Source organism: Callorhinus ursinus, unplaced genomic scaffold (assembly GCF_003265705.2).
Source record: "Callorhinus ursinus isolate GAN/ISIS: 27379988/994484 unplaced genomic scaffold, GSC_fseal_2.0 scaffold2, whole genome shotgun sequence".
In the NCBI taxonomy this organism is placed as follows: domain Eukaryota; kingdom Metazoa; phylum Chordata; class Mammalia; order Carnivora; family Otariidae; genus Callorhinus; species Callorhinus ursinus.
This window is the reverse complement of record NW_027397064.1, coordinates 108,682,862-108,701,582: the sequence shown is the minus strand read 5'-3', so window position 1 is coordinate 108,701,582 and position 18,721 is coordinate 108,682,862. Positions and strand designations below refer to the sequence as shown.

The 18,721-nt window shown below is 53.4% G+C and overlaps 1 protein-coding gene across 1 annotated transcript in view; it reads left to right on the top strand.

Annotated features, from left to right (window-relative positions):
• The window catches only part of HS6ST1 (heparan sulfate 6-O-sulfotransferase 1), a 44,496-nt gene extending 38,383 nt beyond the window's left edge, over window positions 1–6,113 (top strand). The window contains exon 2 of the mRNA XM_025857977.2: window positions 2,526–6,113. Within this exon, the coding sequence (XP_025713762.1) occupies window positions 2,526–3,234 (709 nt within the window). The 3' untranslated portion in view covers window positions 3,235–6,113. The remainder of the gene's footprint in view (window positions 1–2,525) is intronic.
• The last annotated feature ends 12,608 nt before the right edge of the window (window positions 6,114–18,721 follow it).

Here is an 18,721-nt window from a genome sequence, read left to right as displayed (position 1 = left end):
AGGAGGAACTACCAGGCTGGCCCATTTCCATGTGAGTGATCAGGGCCCCCCAGGCCTCCAGGAGTGGAGGAAGTCCCCATAACCCTCAGCCTGCCCTTAGGGCCTAAGGGCACATGCAGGACCCGGCAGGGCAGGCAGCAGACACCTGCACGTGGGGCTGTGTTTGTTCATAGGTGTGTTTCTGGGTGCATCCCTGTGTGTCTGTCTTGGACTCTTCAGAAGCACTTGACATGGTCAGGATTTATAAATGTCTTCTACTTCATTCCTAGAAAGTTGACCCTTAAAATGAACTGACCTTTCTTGTCCTGGCTACATTTAGGGGCTTTCTCACCGAACCAGGGTCTGCAGAGGAGAGGCCACCCACCCCACCCCAGTGCTAAAGCCGCTGGGGACCTCCAGGCAGCGGCTTAACCTCTCAGGCTTGGTGTCTTCCACTGGGGGCTGAGGTGCTGTGTGAGGTGACCTCCCTGAGGCGCCTTCTGTCTTGCATCCTCTGATCATCTCAGTCTCGACCCTGGGGAGTCATGTTGGCCCTTCTGAGCACACACACAGGAGCCAGCTTCCTTCCTGCCCACTCCCTCCCCAGAGGAAGGCTCTGGTCAAGTGAGCTGAGAGGTCAGTGTGAAGTTACCGCTGGGACAGAGGCCCGCGGAGGTGGCACCGCCTGAGGTCTGAAGGATGAGCCGGAGTCAGCCGATGAGAGAGAGAGGGAAGAGAACACAGCTTGTTCCAAGGCCCTGGGGTTTCTCCCCAGGAGCCAGGGAGAGGGTCAAAAGGAGGTCCACTGGTCACAGAGGGCCTAGGAGGATGCAGGTGGTCCTTTGTGCATCTGCCAAGGGCAGCAAGAGCCTCCAAAGTGTGTCCCACAGGAGCTGGGGTCAGATGTGGGGTGCAGGGCTCCCCACACTGCAGGAGCTGGAGCACCTGAAGCAAGCGGTCAGTGCCGAGGCTGGGGCCCGGTACGTGGGGAGGGCGCTTCCAGCGCGAACGAGGGCCCAAGGCGGAGATCACAGAGCAGACCCCAGGCCTCAGGGAGGAGTTGGCGGTCAGGATGCCTGCCGTCCTGCCCTCCACTCTCTGCTGAGGAAGAGGCCCCTGACCCCCACTGCCCAGGTGCTCTCCACTGTCTGCCTTGTCCCTGGGGTGGCCCAGTACCAGCCAGTGGGAGCCACAGGGAATGTCAGGTGGCCAACTGCTGCCCTGTCTCCTCAGCAGTCTGCATAGAAGGACCAGTCTTTCCCCCTGCTGCCCCACCCCACCCCGGAGCCTTTGGCTGGCTACCCTTGGCTCTGCTTGGGGGATCCCAAGGCCCCTAATGAAGGTGTTTCAGAACTGCCCCCCTGTGGTTTTCTAGATGCTCCCTCTCAGCCTGGGCTGACCTGCAGTTGTACCCCACCACCTTTGCTTTTGCCAGTTGCCATGCCCCCCCCCAGGGTCCCCTGGGAGTTGTGCAGTCAGATCAGCACACTGCCAGCAGGCCCCTCGAGGTGCTTTGTGCCCCTGCAGCTCTCGCAGGGGGGCAGCGTGAGGGTGGGGAAATTATTGGGTGCTCTTGTTGGGCTTCAGTGAGGAGGGGTAGTGTGGATGCGCTCTCACGCCGCTGTCTGGGGCGGAATGGGGCAGTTCCTTCCGGAAGCTTCCCCGCCCCAAGAGTGGCGCTCCTTGGCCTGGGACTCCTTCCACCAGGCACAGGCAGCCAGTTCTCCCAGCCCTGGAGGAGAGGCTTCCAGGAATAACCTGTCTGGAGTTGACCCATCCACTCCAGGCCTGTCACAGGAACATCTGGCAGCTGCCCCACTGCCCGCTGTGTCCCGGTGCCATCAGGCCAGTCATCCTGCTGGGCAGGGACATGCCTGTCATACAGGGAGTCATTTCTCCCATGGTGTGGATGCCCCTTGCATACAACGTGGGGAGGTGGCATCTGGAGGGATGCCGGACTTCCTGGCGTGGAAGCGGTTCCTGGGGCACAAGATGATAAATGGTGGGTCACCCGGGGATCCTGGGTTGGGTGGTCTACTGGCGCCCCTGCCCCACTGGATAGGGGGTGGAGTGAGCCTGCTGGAGGCCCTGACCAGGCCTGCACGTGCAGCCTGGGACTGTGAGTGACTTCTGCCGAGTGGCCCCTTGAACAGCACTTAGCCAACCACTGAGCAGCTCTTTAAACCACTGGTTCCAGGTGGCATCGGCTCTGGGGCCCCCTACTCCGCCCCACCGCAGCGCAAAGACAGGTTGTCCCTCCTGAGGAGTGAGCAGACAGGAGGGCGGCCTTGGGGCTCAGGAGAAGACCCTGGGCCCAGGGTTCAGGAGGCACTGAGGCCAGGCGCTATGGGACGACACCATGATGGTCATGGCTGACAGACACGAGGGTGACTGTGTACCCTTTGCAGGTTAGGTCACCTCTCCGATCCTGGGTTTCTCACTCGGAAGTGGCTGTTTGGAGGACATAATGGTTGGCCCCCCCAGGATACACCCAAAGCAGTCAGATTTGTGCCCTTACCTTACCCCCTGTCCCCGTCTCATTACAGGAAGTTCTACTACATCACCCTGCTGCGAGACCCCGTGTCCCGCTACCTGAGCGAGTGGCGGCACGTGCAGCGGGGGGCCACGTGGAAGACATCGCTGCACATGTGTGATGGGCGCACGCCCACGCCCGAGGAGCTGCCACCCTGCTATGAGGGCACAGACTGGTCGGGCTGCACACTGCAGGAGTTCATGGACTGCCCCTACAACCTGGCCAACAACCGCCAGGTGCGCATGCTGGCCGACCTGAGCCTGGTGGGCTGCTACAACCTGTCCTTCATCCCCGAGGGCAAGCGGGCCCAGCTGCTGCTGGAGAGCGCCAAGAAGAACCTACGGGGCATGGCCTTCTTCGGCCTGACGGAGTTCCAGCGCAAGACGCAGTACCTGTTCGAGCGGACGTTCAACCTCAAGTTCATCCGGCCCTTCATGCAGTACAACAGCACGCGGGCGGGCGGCGTGGAGGTGGACGAGGACACCATCCGGCGCATTGAGGAGCTCAACGACCTGGACATGCAGCTCTACGACTACGCCAAGGACCTCTTCCAGCAGCGCTACCAGTACAAGCGGCAGCTGGAGCGCAGGGAGCAGCGCCTCAAGAGCCGGGAGGAGCGACTGCTGCACCGGGCCAAGGAGGCGCTGCCGCGGGAGGATGCCGAGGAGCCGGGCCGAGTGCCCACAGAGGACTACATGAGCCACATCATTGAGAAGTGGTAGTGGTGGCCGGCCGTGGGGGGGTGGTCCCTTGGGGGCGGGGGGCGGGAGAGGGGAGGTGAAATGAGACAGACAGACCACCCCACCCTAGGACTCTGGCGGGAAGAGGGTCCCAGATGCGCTCTCCAGAAGGTAGATGCGTGCTGAACAAGGCTGAGGGAGTGGGACATGGCGCCCGGCGCCCGGCGCCCGGCGGGGCTGGTTCTCACGGATCCCTCCCAGACCAGGGCTGTGAGGAATCAACCAGTGCGACTCCCCCCAGGCCGGAGGAGAATATGCTTAGGGGACGCCCCAGGCAGGGACCAGGGGCAGGCGGCGTCCCTGTTTTCCTGGCCTCAGCTCACTCCCAGCGGCCGGGGGTCTGAAGACAAGAAAAAGAGAGTGGAGATGAGACTCGCCCCGCCAGGAGTGCGTCCTACACCCACTGTGCACCCCTGCTTGCTCTCTCACCACCACAGGCCAGCAGCGGCCTGACACCAGCTCCAGGCACCTTCCCAGGCTCAGGCCACCCGGGCAGTCCCTTGGCCTCTGGTGGCCCCGGTGGCCCTGGGCCTGAGTGAACCCCTTCCCTGGGCACACAGGCAGCCCCTTGAGGTGTCCTCAGGAATGGAGCTCCTAGCTCACCCATCTTCAATGGTGAGGGCCCACCTTGCCTGAAGCCGAGAAGACTCTAGTCATTTCCCTGGGAAGCCCACTCTCTCTCTGGCCCAAGGTCAAAATGCACAGTCTGGCTTCATGCTTGGGTCAGGAGATCAAAGCACACCGTCTGGGGCCCCTCCCCACCATTTCCCTTAGTCCTCAGGCTGAGGAGGGCTGCAGGGAGATGGGCCCACATGCACTACCCCCCATTCTGTGAGCAGAGTGCATCCCAGGAGTGGGAAGGCTGTGTCCAAGGATGCTGCCACCTGTGTCCAAGCCTCCCCCCAACTGGCCTTTGGGGGTGACCACCTAGCCAGACCAGCTAGACAGGAGGAGAGTTTCCCCTGCCCCATTTACCTTTCGGACCCTCTGAGATTTGGTAGACTGTCCCTGGCCCCGGGCTCATCGCTTGGACATTTATTCAGGGCTCATACCCCACTGTTCCCACAACCCCATGTGCAAAAGTACAATCAAGCCTCCATTGGCTAGAGCACGGCAGACTGCATGCTGCCCATGAACCATATCTTGGGGCCATGGTGGTTCTGTATGGCCAGGAGAAGGGGCTCAGACTCTCAGATTCTCAACTAGAGTTGGAAGAAATGCTCTCGGTGGCTCCCTAGCACCCACATACACGGCCCTTCCCACCCCCGGCCCTCCCTGTATTTCCCTTTGCCCACCCCCTGCCCGTGAGCTGGTCAGGCCCTGGTCCTGGCAGCCCTGCAGATTGGAGAAGCCATGTTCCATATCCGTTGTAGAAACGTCCCCCCTGCCCTACCCCTCTTGTGCTCCAGGAGGCCAGGCCACTGTCTCCTCTGGGGGTGCTCTCCCCACATGAGGCCCAAGACCTGGGCTCTGGGAGCAGAGTGTGAGTCCCACACCCGAGGTGGATGAGTGCCCTGTCTCTCCAGGAGAGGACCCACACGTGCCTGCAGGCGCAAGGGCAGTGAGGGCCAGAGCTGGCCTGCTGGAGGGCAGCAGCCTCATGGGCAGATTCTACCAGGGCCTCCTCCCTGCCCCAGGTTCTCTTCAGCCATCACAGCTGCCCACCACAGAGGCGTGGAAGCAAGGAAGCTTCCACAGCACCCGAAATGCTAATGTGCTGGCAAATGAGGTGGCCACCCAGGAAGACGCAGCCTTTAGTCTTTGCCTGCCTGGCATAGGGATGGTGCCCATACCTCCTGCTTCCTACACCGACCACTTCATCTTGTAGTCCAAGGGCAGTGGTCAGCAGCCTGGGATGGGCACCATGCCAGCCCGTCCCAGGACTACCCCACAGAGTGGGTACGTCATGCTGAGCAGGCGAGCATCCAGGTGATTTAGTGGTTCTTTCAAGGGGTAGTGAAGGTCAGCATGGGGGATCTGTTCTGACACTCATCCTTTGGGATGGGCATGCTCCAGGGAGGAAGGTGGGACGCGTTCATGAGAACTCTGGGATCCTGCACAAGCACGTCAGGTGCTGGGGGCTTGCTGTGGCCTCCATCAGGAGGTGGTCAATTCCAGGGCATACATGGAAAGCTCGGCCCTGTTCTGCCCCAGTCCCTGGGCACCCGGCCCTCCTCGAGGTGGGCTTCCTGTGTGTGCAGGCTTGAGTGTAGGATCTGTTTTGTACATATTGGAATGTTTTAACTTATGATCCGTTGTCCCAATTCAATGGAAACAGGGGTCTCTTCTTGGTTTCTTTGCTGCATCTGGAAAGTGGTCCCATCTGGGGCCAGCACCCAGGCCAAGGTGCCAGAGACAGCCCCAGCTGCCAGTGCCCCTAGGCCCCTCGAGCCTCCAGTCCAGTACTTCGGCTCAGGCCGCCTGCGTGGAGGTGAAGTTTCCTCATGCCTGCAGCATCTCCAACGCTGCCCCCCACTGGGGCCCCACAGAAGGGGTGCCCCGCCCAGGGGCTCTACCCAGGGCCCAGAGGACAGAGGCAACGCGCAGGGAGCAGACAGCCCACTCCCCACACAGCCCTGCAACGTCCCCTCCCAGAGGAGGAACCAGGGATGGCAGAACTGTCCGAGCAATGAGTCTGTGACATTTTTGGGAACTGGAAGTGTTTAACTTGAACCCAGGAGTGTTTAAAGCTTTATTTATTTATAGCTTCTTATTAAAAAAAAAAAGTGTTGAGAAGAAATCTTTTGGTTATTCATACAAGACAAACAAGTTGGTGATGGAAAAGCAAGTCATAATCATCTAATTGTTTTTGTCTAGGTCAGGAATGAATGTTAGCAGATGAAATAAACCCTTGACAAGGAGCGCAGGAGTGCTGTGGTCTGTGGTGACAATCATCCGCCCAACACGGTGTGGCCGGACCTTCGGGGTTTGATTGTCAAAGTGAGCACAGGGATGGTGGCAGCGGCGGGGGCCTCCCTCAGGTGCAGGCAGCCAAGGAAGGAGGCATTCACACACTTTCTCACTTACGCAACGCTTTGTGAAAGGCACCTGTCGTCACCACAAAGCACGGTTTAGTAATCACCCACTGCAGCACTTGAACACAGGACCCTGGCTCAAAGTAAGGCTGAGTAATGCAGACACCGTGTGCTTCTTGGTGACCTTTCTCCTCAACTTTTAATTTGGAAAGACTGCCAACGACGAAAGCGAAAGAATAACTCGTGGTCACCCACCAACCCTTAGCCTAGATTTGCCTCAGTCAACATTCTGTCAGGTTTCACTGTCCTGCACTCACACTTGCTCTCTCTGTACACACATGCACACACGAGTCCACACAGACACACGTGTACACATTCACACATACACTGAGACGCACAGTTTTCTGAAATATTTGAAAATAAGTTGCAGTCCTCAGAATACTTCTAACCACATCAGCATGTAGCTCCTGAGAAATGACGTTCTGCTATAAAACTCAACCCCATTCTCATCTCCCCAAATTTACCATAAATTCAGCAATGTCAGCTAACATACAGTCCGTGTCTACATTTCCCTGTTGTCCCCACAACATCTTCAGGCCGTACTTGTGAGCCGAGGGCTGTGCTATCCTGCTGCTCCACTCTCCTTTCCCCCAGCCTCACCCCTTTCCCACCCCACGCCGCCCACTTTTTCCCTTTCTTAGCACTGACATTTTATCATAGACCAGTTGTCTCTTAAAACGTCTGCAGAAGTCGGGTTGTCTTCTCATGATCAGATTCCATCCAACACTGGGCCACAAATGCCACTCAGGGGAGATTGTTCTGGCCACTAACTCGGATAGATTTTAGTTCTCTGATGAGACAGGGAGAGCCCTTGCTTAACTTCCCAGTCTTGATGTGACCACAGGGCTGATAAAAGCAGTCAGCTCATTGCCTTTTCTTCGGGGGGAATGGATCTGTTCTGCTCAGAGCGGGGAGCTAGTTGCTGCTGAATGGTGCTAGGGCCAGGGGCCCGAGTGCACCAACTTTGCATTTCCATGCGGGTCCTGAGAGACCCAGCAGGCTGAATCAGTCCCCAGTGACTTCACATGCAAGACCCCAGGAGAGCTACGTTGGAGCTAGTGGTTTGGACCTCAAGCCTTCCTCCCCGTCCCAGATTCTGTATCTGGATGCTCCTACCTTGTCCTGTCCACGTAGGGGGAGGAACCGGGAGGAAGGGCAGGGTGGCCTCATAGAGGAGCCCCTGAATGGCTGAGGGGTGGAGCAGAAGCCCAGGAGAGGGGGGGGGTCACTGCTGGTCCCCACAGCAGTCCCAGGGCACAAAGGCGGCCGCTGCCTGGTTGCTAGAGGTTTCCCACATGGGGGAGAAGGGTAGGGGCAGACACAGCTGACCCTTAAAACCCCAACCTTCAGATCCAAACAGAGCATTCTTGACCATGTGAATCTGTGAGGGAGCATCTCTTTAGAAACAGAGTCCCGCAAGGGAGGCCTTCCAGGTGGAACCCCAGTGTGGAAAGACCTGTGTGGCATGCCAGCCACACCCCCGTGCCCCCCACACCCCCAGCTTTGGCCTTCCCTGAACATTTCATCTGGAGCCTGCAGCCTGATTCCCCCAACACAGGATGGAAGTGTCTTCCCCTTTCCCGCGGTGCCACTGCACTCTGAGCTCTGTGGGGCCAGGATCCTGATGAGACAGAGTCAGTCCTGAGGATACCTCCCCTCAAAGACGAGACTTTTCATCTTCCTACTTCTGTTTACATTAGAGGCACTTGGGTGGCTCAGTGGGTTAAGCGTCCAACTCCTGATTTCGGCTCAGGTCATGATCTCAGGGTGGTGGGATCGAGCCCCGAGTGGGGCTCACGATGGGCATGGAGACTGCTTAAGATTCTCTCTCTCTTCTTCTCCCTCTGCCCCTCCCCCCTGCCCCCCCTGCACTGCTCTCTCGCTCTCTCAAAAAAATAAAAATGAAAATGAAAATAAAGTTAGAGGCCCCTTTCAGACCTTCCTGAGACTGAGGTGGGGAGGCTCCTGGGTCCTGCCCAGCCCCTCACCCCCTCCCTGCACTCAGCAGTAGCCTCCCCTGTGCCACCCAGCAGGTGGATGCCATCCACCGTGGGCCCCGCCCCTCCCGCACTGCTGGGCAAACTTGAGTCTGACCGAGCTCCCCTGATCTCTGGGTTTGGACCAGGCCCCCTCCCCATCATGGCCAAGCCACCCCGCCCCATCCAGCCCACTGCTGCTTCCCCCACTGTCCCCTCTTCACACCCAACACTCCTACCGGGACCAAGAGCTGCCACTTCCTGGGGTGGGCCTGCTACTAACTTGCTTTCCCTGGATCCTCACCCCAAAAACCTTCTAGCAGGCACTTGTCCTCACACAGTGCTCTCTGTGGTTCCAATCTGTCTTCCTGGAGGAAAGTAGTCTCTACTCACCCCACCTGGGCATGGTCCCCTTTTTGGTGGCACAGGAAGGAGCCCATCTTCCACCCCCCATGCTCCCAGCCCAGAGCACACAGGCTCCCTGGGTGCTGAAGACCAACTCCAAGGGAAGGCAGCCCACAGTCCCCTCCTGGGAGCACACACCTGGTCTCGGCGACCTCCAAGCCTAGGAGGCCTCCAGAGGAAGGCGTGTGTATCGATGTCATGGGGACTCTGCCCACATCCCCTTCTGGCTGACCAGCCCCCTCCCCACAAGCTCTTGTCCTAGTGCAGTGGGTGGGCACCCAGCCCCCTTGACAAGGCCTAGCTGGAAGGGCTTCACCTCCTTGGCCCAGGAGACCACCCACTACAAGGAGCTGGTCTTGGCTCCTCTCCCTGCTGTGGCAAGGAGAAGCCTACAGCCTGTTGTCAGATCGGGGTTTGGATTCTGACTGGACCACCGACCTGCCTTCAGAGCCTCTCTGTGAAATGAGAAGGAGGAGCCGGACCCGGGCAGGGCACATCGCAGACTGGGTCTTCATCTCCTACTCCAGCTCTGACCCCGAACAAGCTGCGGGGGAGGGCGCACAGACTCCTGACCCTTCCCACCACCAGCTCGATCACACCAGCTGTGCCGCCCACCATCAAGCAAAGCCACACAGGCCCCAGCCTATGGGCACACGTAAGACCTGCTCTCTCCCTTCCCTTTCTTTTCCTCAAAGGACCATGACAATTTTTCAGGTACCCTGCCTGCCTGCCCCATCCATCCCCGCCCGGTCAGCACCATCTTGTTTCCCGCTCCTAGAAGTTGGGTGGGTCACCCAGCCTGCCTTCTCTCCCTGCCAAACCGATACAAAGACCCTCCTGGCCCCACACCTGCTGGGCCTCCCACTTCCCTCCATTCCCAGCGCAGCCCACCCAGTCCTGGGGCCTCCTCGGCTGTGGCTCTAGGCTCCACAAGGGACCTGGATTCCTGGGCAGGCCCAGGGGAGGAATTTACATGGCACTGCCCACACGTGCCCCAAAACATGCCCTTTGTAAAGAAACTGCTCACAACCTGACTTCAAGTCTCCAGACCCTCTGACATGGCTTTAATTTTTTTTTTTTTAATTTGTTCAAGTTAACAGTCTCTACTGGTTAGAAATGGTGTGTTAGGTCTCTCCCTGTCCTCCCCTGCTTCCCCTCCTCTCTGGATGACATCGGGGCCCAGGGGACACTCCTATCCCGCAGTGATGGGTAGCAGGGTGCTCACACATGTACCCCCCCTTCGATGACCCCCCAGCCACCTTGTCAAGAAGGCCATCAGGTCCCGGTTAGGACCTCCAGCCTCTGTCCTCACCAGCTCCATTGCAGGGTGTCCAGGACAGTGAGGACTCAGGGTCTAAAATATGTCTTGGGTGAGGCACAGAGATCCCTCCCAAGAGCCAGTCTGTCCCTTCTGATGATCTGCTGATGAGCCCCCACCTCAGCTCTCCCAGCGCTGCCACCCCTCTCTCCAGCCCCTCCCCATGCTGCGGGGACCCCCACCCCCAGGGCAGGCACGGGTTCTTGTTACCCTCCCATCAGCCACAGGAGGCCTGCTTTCTGTCCGCATTTGCACACTGCCATTTCAACTCCACTGCAGCAGCCCCATCCTGCAAATGCACGGCTCCAAGTTCCCAAACAGGCTGGGGATTATCCCTCTTCCTGCCTCACTCTCAGCCCATCCATGTTGTTTCCAGTGCCTGGCCCTGGCGAAGACCGTGGACACAGAGCATGGAGCCCCAGGGTGCCTTCCCCTTCCTCTCTTCCTGAGTTGTCCCAGCCCAGGGCCCCCAGCAGCTTCCCATCCTCCCTCCTGATGGGCTTGTCCTCACCAGCCCCCCCGTCCTCCTGCCCCACTCTGTAGCTCATCAGAACCCTGGAGACTTCTCTGTGAAAGGAAGCCTAGGGAAAGAAGCTACTTTTCTTTCTCGAACATAAAGCCAAGCATTCAAGACGCAGGCTCTCCAGGACTCGAGGGAGCCAGCCTGGAGCCTTGCGGCTGGGGCCAGGCGGTGCTGCTTTGTTCTCGATGGTGCCCGCCCTTCCCCAGGAGCCACGAGGCCGGATTCGGGGTCCCGGGAGCTCGGGACAGCATTGTTTGTGAGGAGCTGAACATTTCAGCTTAGCAGTTCCACACTGCCATCTCCAGGGAGTGGCCCGCCATGTGACAGAGCTGCACACACGAGGGCTACTCTGAGGGGCCCTGGCAAGAAGGGCCTCCAGGGGAACAAGGCTTCCAGAGCAACCAGACCTGCCTGTCTCACTCACATTGTTCTTGCCGAGCACACTGAGAGGTGTCACTCAGGAAGTGGCCTGGAGTTCCTGCCTGTTTGCAGCCAGCACTTCATGCAGGAAGTGGATTTTAAACTCAGGCATCACAGGAGAGCCTGCCAGCTATCCCTTGATACCTTTCCTCCCCTCCTTCCGTAGTAATAGAACCTTCACGGATCAATGGGACCACAGCTAACCAGTGACTACCCTCCCCAGCCCCTCACGACAAGATGTGGCTACACCACTAAACTCTGGCCAACAGTGTGCAAGAGATGGCACTTGCAGCTTCAGGACACAATCCTGAAAGAGGAGCAGTGGACTTTTCTTCCTTCCTGATGCCTACCTAATGGCTAGGATAAGGATGTGATGGCTGGAGGTGAAGCAGCCATTTTGGACCATGAAGTGGAAGCCTCATGTTGAGGCTGGTCGAGCACCAGGATAGGTCCCTGATGATTGTGGAACCACCCTACCAGCTTTGGGCTGCCTGCCTCAAGACACGTAAGAGAGAAATAAACGTGTACCTTGCTTAAGCTGCTGATTGGAGCTTCTGTCTCTCTTAGCAAACCTAATCCTAACAACAATGGGCTACATGGAATGGCCACTAAAGATGGTATTTCTGCAAAGGCAACACAGCTGAAGGCTGCAGCCCAAATGACAACACGTCCATTCCAGCAATTGCTGGGGAGGTACTGTTTTAAGACTGCCCACCTGCTGCTCTTAGCTCACACATGTGCCAGGGGGCATGGGGAAGGGCTCTTTCCCAGGTATCCTTTTGTCTCTTCTGAATTTTGAAAACATGAATAAATTACCTGATCAAAACACAGATGGTTGAAAATTAAAACTAAAGCAAAATGGAAGATAAGAGGTAAATTCATGACAGTGATTTTCTCAGAGTTCACAGAACACAGAGAGAGTGGGACTCAGCTTAGAGGAATATGGGAACTTCAACTTTAGAATATTTTACATATTATAGGGTGAAAACAAGGTAGATAGAGGAATGGCAACTGTCATTTCTGGGTATGTGGGGGTTTGTCATGTTATGCTTTGTACTTTTCTGTATGGTTTTATGTTTTTCAAAATGAAACCATCATGGTAAAAAGCCTGCATGTGAGGCAAATGCAGACACTCGGGCTGCCACTCAGGCTCCAGGCCCCCAAAACAGGAGGGGACACCGGCCAGCAGCCTGGACCAGGGTCTCCCAGGCTAGGATGTGGGGCACAAGGATGTGGGACTTTGCAAACACCTGTTTCACATCATTTTGCTGGATTAATCAGAGAGTAATCCTGACCAAGTCTGTCTGTCTGTCTGTCTTTATTTATTTATTTATTTATTTATTTATTTATTTATTTGAGAGAGAGAGCAAGAGAGTGAAAGAGAGAGAGAGGAAAGCATGTGAGCACGAGTGTGGGGGAAAGGCAGAGAGAGAAGGAGGAGCAGACTCCCCGCTGAGCAGGGAGCCCGATGCAGGGCTCCATCCCAGAACCCTGGGATCATGACCTGAGCCAAAGGCAGATGCTTAACTGACTGAGCCACCCAGGCGCCCCCTGACCAAGTCTTGATTTTCCCTTCATTCTTGAAAGATATTTTCGCTGGGTCTAGGATTCTGAGCTGATAGCTCTTTTCTCTTTGCACTTGAAAAATATTATAACACTTCTTCCTGGCTCGTCAACTCCTGATGAGAAACCCACTGTCATTCGAATCGTTTTTTTCCCTATAGGTAATGTGTTGGTTTTCTCTGGCTGCTTTTAAGATTTTTTTCGTTGTTTTTAGTTTCAAAAAATTTAATGATGATGTCTCTTGGAGTGAATTTCCTTGTGCTTATCCTGTTGGGCATTCACTCAGCTTCTGGAATCTGCTGTTTTAGGTCTCTTGACAAATTTGCAAGGTTTTACAGCCATTATCTCTTCAAGTATTTAGTGAGCCCTGTCTTCTTTCTTCTCTCCTTCCAGGACTCAAATGACATTAATGTAAGATCTTCTGTTATAGTCCCTTAGGTCCTGAGGCTCTGTTTTGTTTTGTTTTTTTCCCCAGTCTGCTTTTTCTCTCTGTTGTTCCGACTGGGTCATTTCTATTGTCTGTCTTCCCATTCACCGATTCTTTCTTCTGTCTCTTCTATTCTGATACTGAGCCCATCCACTGAGCTCTGTATTTCGGTTATTGTATCTTCAATTCTGAAATTTCCACTTGGTTCTTCTTTATATCTTGTGTTCTTTGTCAAGACTTTGTTTTTCAATGTCTTTCAAGAGTTCATAACTGTTCACTAAGCATTTTTGTCATAGTTTCTTAAAAAATCTTGACAAGTAATCTCTGTCATCTTGGTGTTGCCATCTACTAATCGTCTTTTTTCACTCAGCTTAAGATTTTCCTGGTTCTTGGTATGACGAATGATTTTCTACTGAAACCTGGACGTTTTTATATTATAAAATTCTGGACCTTATTTTAACTTTCTGTTTTAGCTGGTTTTCACAAACACTGCTGCTAGCAGGGAAATAAGGGGTGCTGCCTCGTTACTGCCAGGTGTAGGTAGAAATTCAGTTTCCCCATTTGGCCTCTCCTAACACGTGATGAAGAGGCTCCTCATTACTAACACTCTCAGGGTGCTTTTACCAGCCAATGGTGATAAAAGTCCTGGCTGCCTACTTGGCTTTCTCTGACCCCACTCTGGGGATGTTGGGGCCTTGTTATAGTCTAGGATCCTCACTTGGCCTTTGTCATTGGAGGTGGGCGTGGGGCCACAGATTTTCCTGTTGTGTTTGGCTGGAGTAGAGTGGCTAATGCCACTTTCTTCTGTTCTTCTGGGATGCTCTTTTACTGGTCTTTTGGCTAAGAGAGATTTGTTGTCCATGCCCATGGGCATTTCTGGGTTGCTGGCTGTTTCTGATCCAATTCTGGGACACAGGAGGCAAAAAGAAAACCTAGGGACTCACTACCATTTCATTCCTTAGGTCTCAAGATCCCTAGCTGGTCCATCTTCCCTTCTCTGCTTTCAGGGTCTAGATATGATAGATAGATAATAGGGGCGCCTGAGTGCCTCTTGATTTTGGTTCAGGTCTGATTTCAGGGTCATAAGATCAAGCCCCATGTCAGGATCCCCACTCAACAGGGAGTCTGCTTGGGATTCCCTCTGTACCTCTGCCTCTGGCCCCCACTCTCCCTGCTCATGCATGTTCGCTCACTTGCTCTCCCTCAAATAAATAAATAAATCTTTTCTTTAAAGATAGATGATATAGATAGATGATATAAATCATAGATTATATAGTCTATATAAAATATCTCTATCTCTATAAAATATTTAGGGTTTTCAGTTTTACTTGGCAGAAGGAATGGGGAGAAGTCAGTCTGCTCCATATTCCCAGAAACAGAAGTTCCCTAACTAGAAGTATTTTATTTTAGCCAAGCTGCCTTTGGACATGGTTGTTCTTAACCCAGGACTGGCATCAACCTTTTCTTCAATCAACGTAAGGGAGGCTCTGTGCTGATAGACCTCAGGCACGGTCATGGAGAAAGTTGGGGTGAGAACAAACCGATGACCATATCAAGACTTCAGTGCCCAGCCCTCCTCCCGCCGCCAACAAATGCCAACTCAGCAGGACACTCGCAGCAAGCATCAGCTGGAACAGCCTGGCCTCTGGCCCCAGCCCTCCTGATACTGCTTCCGACTTCCCGGCCAGAGGGAGGACTGACAGGCCTCACAGGCCAGCACCATCTGTCTGAGGGCCTGGCGAGAAGCCAGACCACCACCGTCCTCTCCCCTGGTTCTTGTTTCAGCTCCTTTAAGGGACCTGGTCCTTGGAAGGCCACACTGTGAGCTATATGCAGCCAGCTTCTCCAATGGGGGGTTGGCCTCCCTTCGGGGCTGGGCCACTGTGGGGCTGTAGGGCCTCATCAGACAGGGTGGAGTGAGGGGAAGGCACTGAGTCAGGTCGTGAGGTGCTGAGGGCTCATGTGGCAGCCCCACCTCTGCTCCCATCCCGGCAGATCAGGAAGGAAGGGGCTCTGGGGGTGTGCCCCACTGCCCTCAGGCAATCCTACACACTCACCTGTGGCCATCCCTGGGGCCCTAAGCTTCCCAGCCTAGTAACCTGCGCAGAAACCGGAGCTTCAGCTCCTCTACTTTGCAGCTTTAAGGCAGACTCTTATTTCACTGAGCTTGCATTTCTGCTGTAAAAGGACAGTCAGATTCGACTTCAGAAGAAAGCAACCAGCAGCTGCTACTTGCCTGTGACACGGCGTCTCTAGCATGAGAAGGAAGGGACAGACGTCCTGGGGTCCCAAAGGCAGTGACCTCTACGTGCCCTCCCTCACTTCCCCATTCACATACTGGAGCTTCCTGGGATCACCTCCCGGAGCCGCTGCTTGTAGTTGAATCCCTGATCCAGGTCCGCTTCTGGGGAACACAAACCTGAAGACCCTGAGTCCAGGGCAGCTAGAAACCCTCCTTCCATGTTGCCTCTCCCTTGATGGGGCCCCAGCAGGGCGAAGGGGAGGAAAGCCAGCCCACCTCACGCACTCAGCCTGGGGGTCAGGCCTGCAGGGCAGCCAGAGGTCTGGTGCTGCCAACACTGACCTCCACATGCTCGTCCAGAAAGAGCCTCTGGGGCCATTCTGCTCATAGCCACGTTTCAAAAGGTCCCTCTCCATCCCAGCTTATTCAGGCCACATCTCAGGAAGGAAAGAAAGGGTAGAGCGTAACAGGTGGGGCCAAACAAGCGTGGTTATGCCCGCTAGAAAAAGCTACTCCCTGGCCAGCCCGGCCAAGGCAGATGTCCCTCATGGAAGGGCGAACCACAGCCGTGGGGTCTATGCTATGCATGTGTGATGCTAGATCTGGTACATGTTCTATGTGTTATATGCTATGTGCAACGTGTTATTGCTGTGCATATGATGCATACCTGTTAGAGGCAATGTACATTATGTGCTATAAATGCATGCATAGTATGTGTCCCATGCTCCACGTGCCATATGTTGTGTATGTGGTATGCTATGTGTGTTGTATGTGATGCGTGTTATATACCATGTGTAGCACATAGCACATACTCTCTTATGTGTCACATGCTATACATACTATATGCTATGTATGTTACAGGTTGTAATATTATTCATTGTTACATACTATACATGTGCACATGCTATATGTCACGTGCTATGCATATTTTACACTGTATGTGTTACATGTTATGTGTGTTGCATGCTATAAGTTATATGTCATATGTGTTACATGCAACTCTTTGCAGACACTGGCCGGTTGAGTCCAGTCCCAGGAGGAGATGGTGGCTGTGGCAGGCTGAGCCCTCTCCAGCTCTGAGCTCCCTCTACTCCTAACTATACCCACCAAGGTGCTGCTGCAAGATCCCAGCCAGGCCCAGAGCCTTTTAGCTGTGCTAAATGATGACAGCATGGCCCACAGCAAAGGACCTTTGTTCTTTTTTATATCAGTGACATTTGAATGTTCCATAATCTCTTTATTCATTCTCCTGTTGTTGGACATTGGGCTGTTTCAAATTTTTAGCTATTTATAAAATAGTTGTTATTAAGTTGCTTATGTTTTAATTTCTCTTGGGTAAATACCAAAGAGTAGAATTTCTGGGCCATATAAAAGGACATTTTGACTTTATAACAAATTTGCCCTGTTTCAAAGTGTTTGAACTAATTTACCATCACAGGCTGTTTCCATTGTTCCCTAACCTGGCCAACCTTTGTTCATCAATCTGTTCCATTCTAGTCATTCTACTCGTTAAATAAAGACATCTCACGTGGTTTTTAATTTTTATTACCCAGATAACTGATGATGTTAAGTATCTTTTCATATGCTTATGGGCCATCTGGATATCTTCTTTTGTGAAATGTGTCTTTTGCTCATTTTTTTTTAAATTGGGTTGTCTTTTTCTTATTAATTTATAGGAACTCTTTTATATTTTTGATAGAAATCCTTTGTCAGCTGTATGTATTCTGAATATCTTCTCCCAGTTTTTGGCTTGGCTGTTTATTCTCTTGATGAACTTTTTTGATGAACAGAAGTTCTCAATTTTAATAAAACCTAAATTATTAATTTTTTCTTTCTTTTGGTTAGTATTTTGGGTCTTTTTGTCCAAATAAATGTAAGCATGAATGATATATAATACTTCCAGGAAGCCTCTTTAAAAGGGATAGGGCATGCTCTTCACTTTTCTTTCTCCTATCCTGCTGCCTGGAACACATATGTGATGGTTGGTGCACTAGCATCCATCTTAGACAACGAGGTGGTCTTGGGAATGGAAGCCACATGATAAAGGAGCCCGAGACATCATGAGGACACCAACTAGCCCTAAAACTATCTACTTCCAGACTTCCTTTATACGAGACAAAAAAGCACTTCTATCTTGTAAAAGCCTCTATGGCTCAGGATTTTGTTCCTCATAGCTGAACCTAATCATAACCGATATATAAAGAAAGATCAATTAGCAAACCCACTAATTATTCGTCTGCTTTCACTTTAGTTTCAGAATTTCTCTAAATCAGCAAGTCTTCATCCTCATCATCCATCAGAGTCACATAGTAAGCTAATAATAGCGGGAATGCCCATGATTCAGTTTAGGCCTGAGTGGGAGGCCCAGGCACCCTGTTTTTCAAATAGGATGTAAGTCTCACCAGGGGGTGTCTCCATGGGCTGTCAAGGTTGTGAAAATTGGTGCTTGAAATCCATGCTGTATTCCTGGCTTGAAAGTGTGAGCATTATGATCTAGACAGCTGTGCTTTGGCCTCTGGTGGGAAATGGACCAATACTTCACAAGTTATATGAAGTATAATTGATCACTTAAGTTTTAACATGTGCTTTGAAATACAGGCAAAACCTGCCAGCCGGCCAAACGAAGTAGCTTATTTAGAGAGTATATGCAGTGGGGAGCAGTGGAGCACCCAGATCAGGAACCAGAAGGTCTTGGCTCCCAGAGGAAAGACTTTGGGCCAATTATGTGAGCCTCAGTTTCCTCCTATGAACTATGAGAGTCTATTAGAAATAATAACTGCCTGGTGCCCAGATTATTAGGAGGAAAAAATAAGACGGATGATGGACTTCAAAGGGCCAACATGCAGGCATGTTCCTGACATCTCTGTACTGTGGGCAAGGAGGTATTCTGTTCAACCAGCGTGTTGACGGACCCTGTGCACAGTCGTGCTCCCTTCAGAACTTGGTGTGGGGCCACCAGATCTAGGTCCAGCTCCGCTGGCACCTGGAACAATGGTCTCTATCATCTTTTGGACTCACAGAATCAAGTGAAAGCTGTTGATCTTCTCCCTGGAAATGCAAAAGGCACAGATGTGTATCCCCACAAAATATGCACACAACCTCAGTGCTCACTGACACCAGGAAGCCCACCATGAACTTAAAGTGAGAACATATGTTCTATCATGTCACCTCCACTCAGGACCAGAGAGAGAGTGGCCACTCCAGGCGGTGAGACAAGCTGTTAACAAAGGTGTGGGAGAGAATAAACCAATCAGTGGTAAGTCCTCAGAATGGGAATTGCTCATGGATACCTTGGGGCAGGTGTCCCCCAGCCTCCCCTCTAACAGGAAGCAGCTCTCCACCTTTGGTGCCTGTTATAGACTGATTTATGTGCCTCCCAAATTCATATGTAGAAACCCTAACTCCCAAGTGACTGTATTTGGAAATAGGGCCTTCACGGAGGTAATCTAAGGTCAAATGAGGTCATAAGGGTGGGGCCCTAATCCAGTAGGACTGGTGTCCTTACAAGAAGAGGAAGTGACATAGGGTGCCTGGGTGGCTCAGCTGACTAAGTGTCTGAC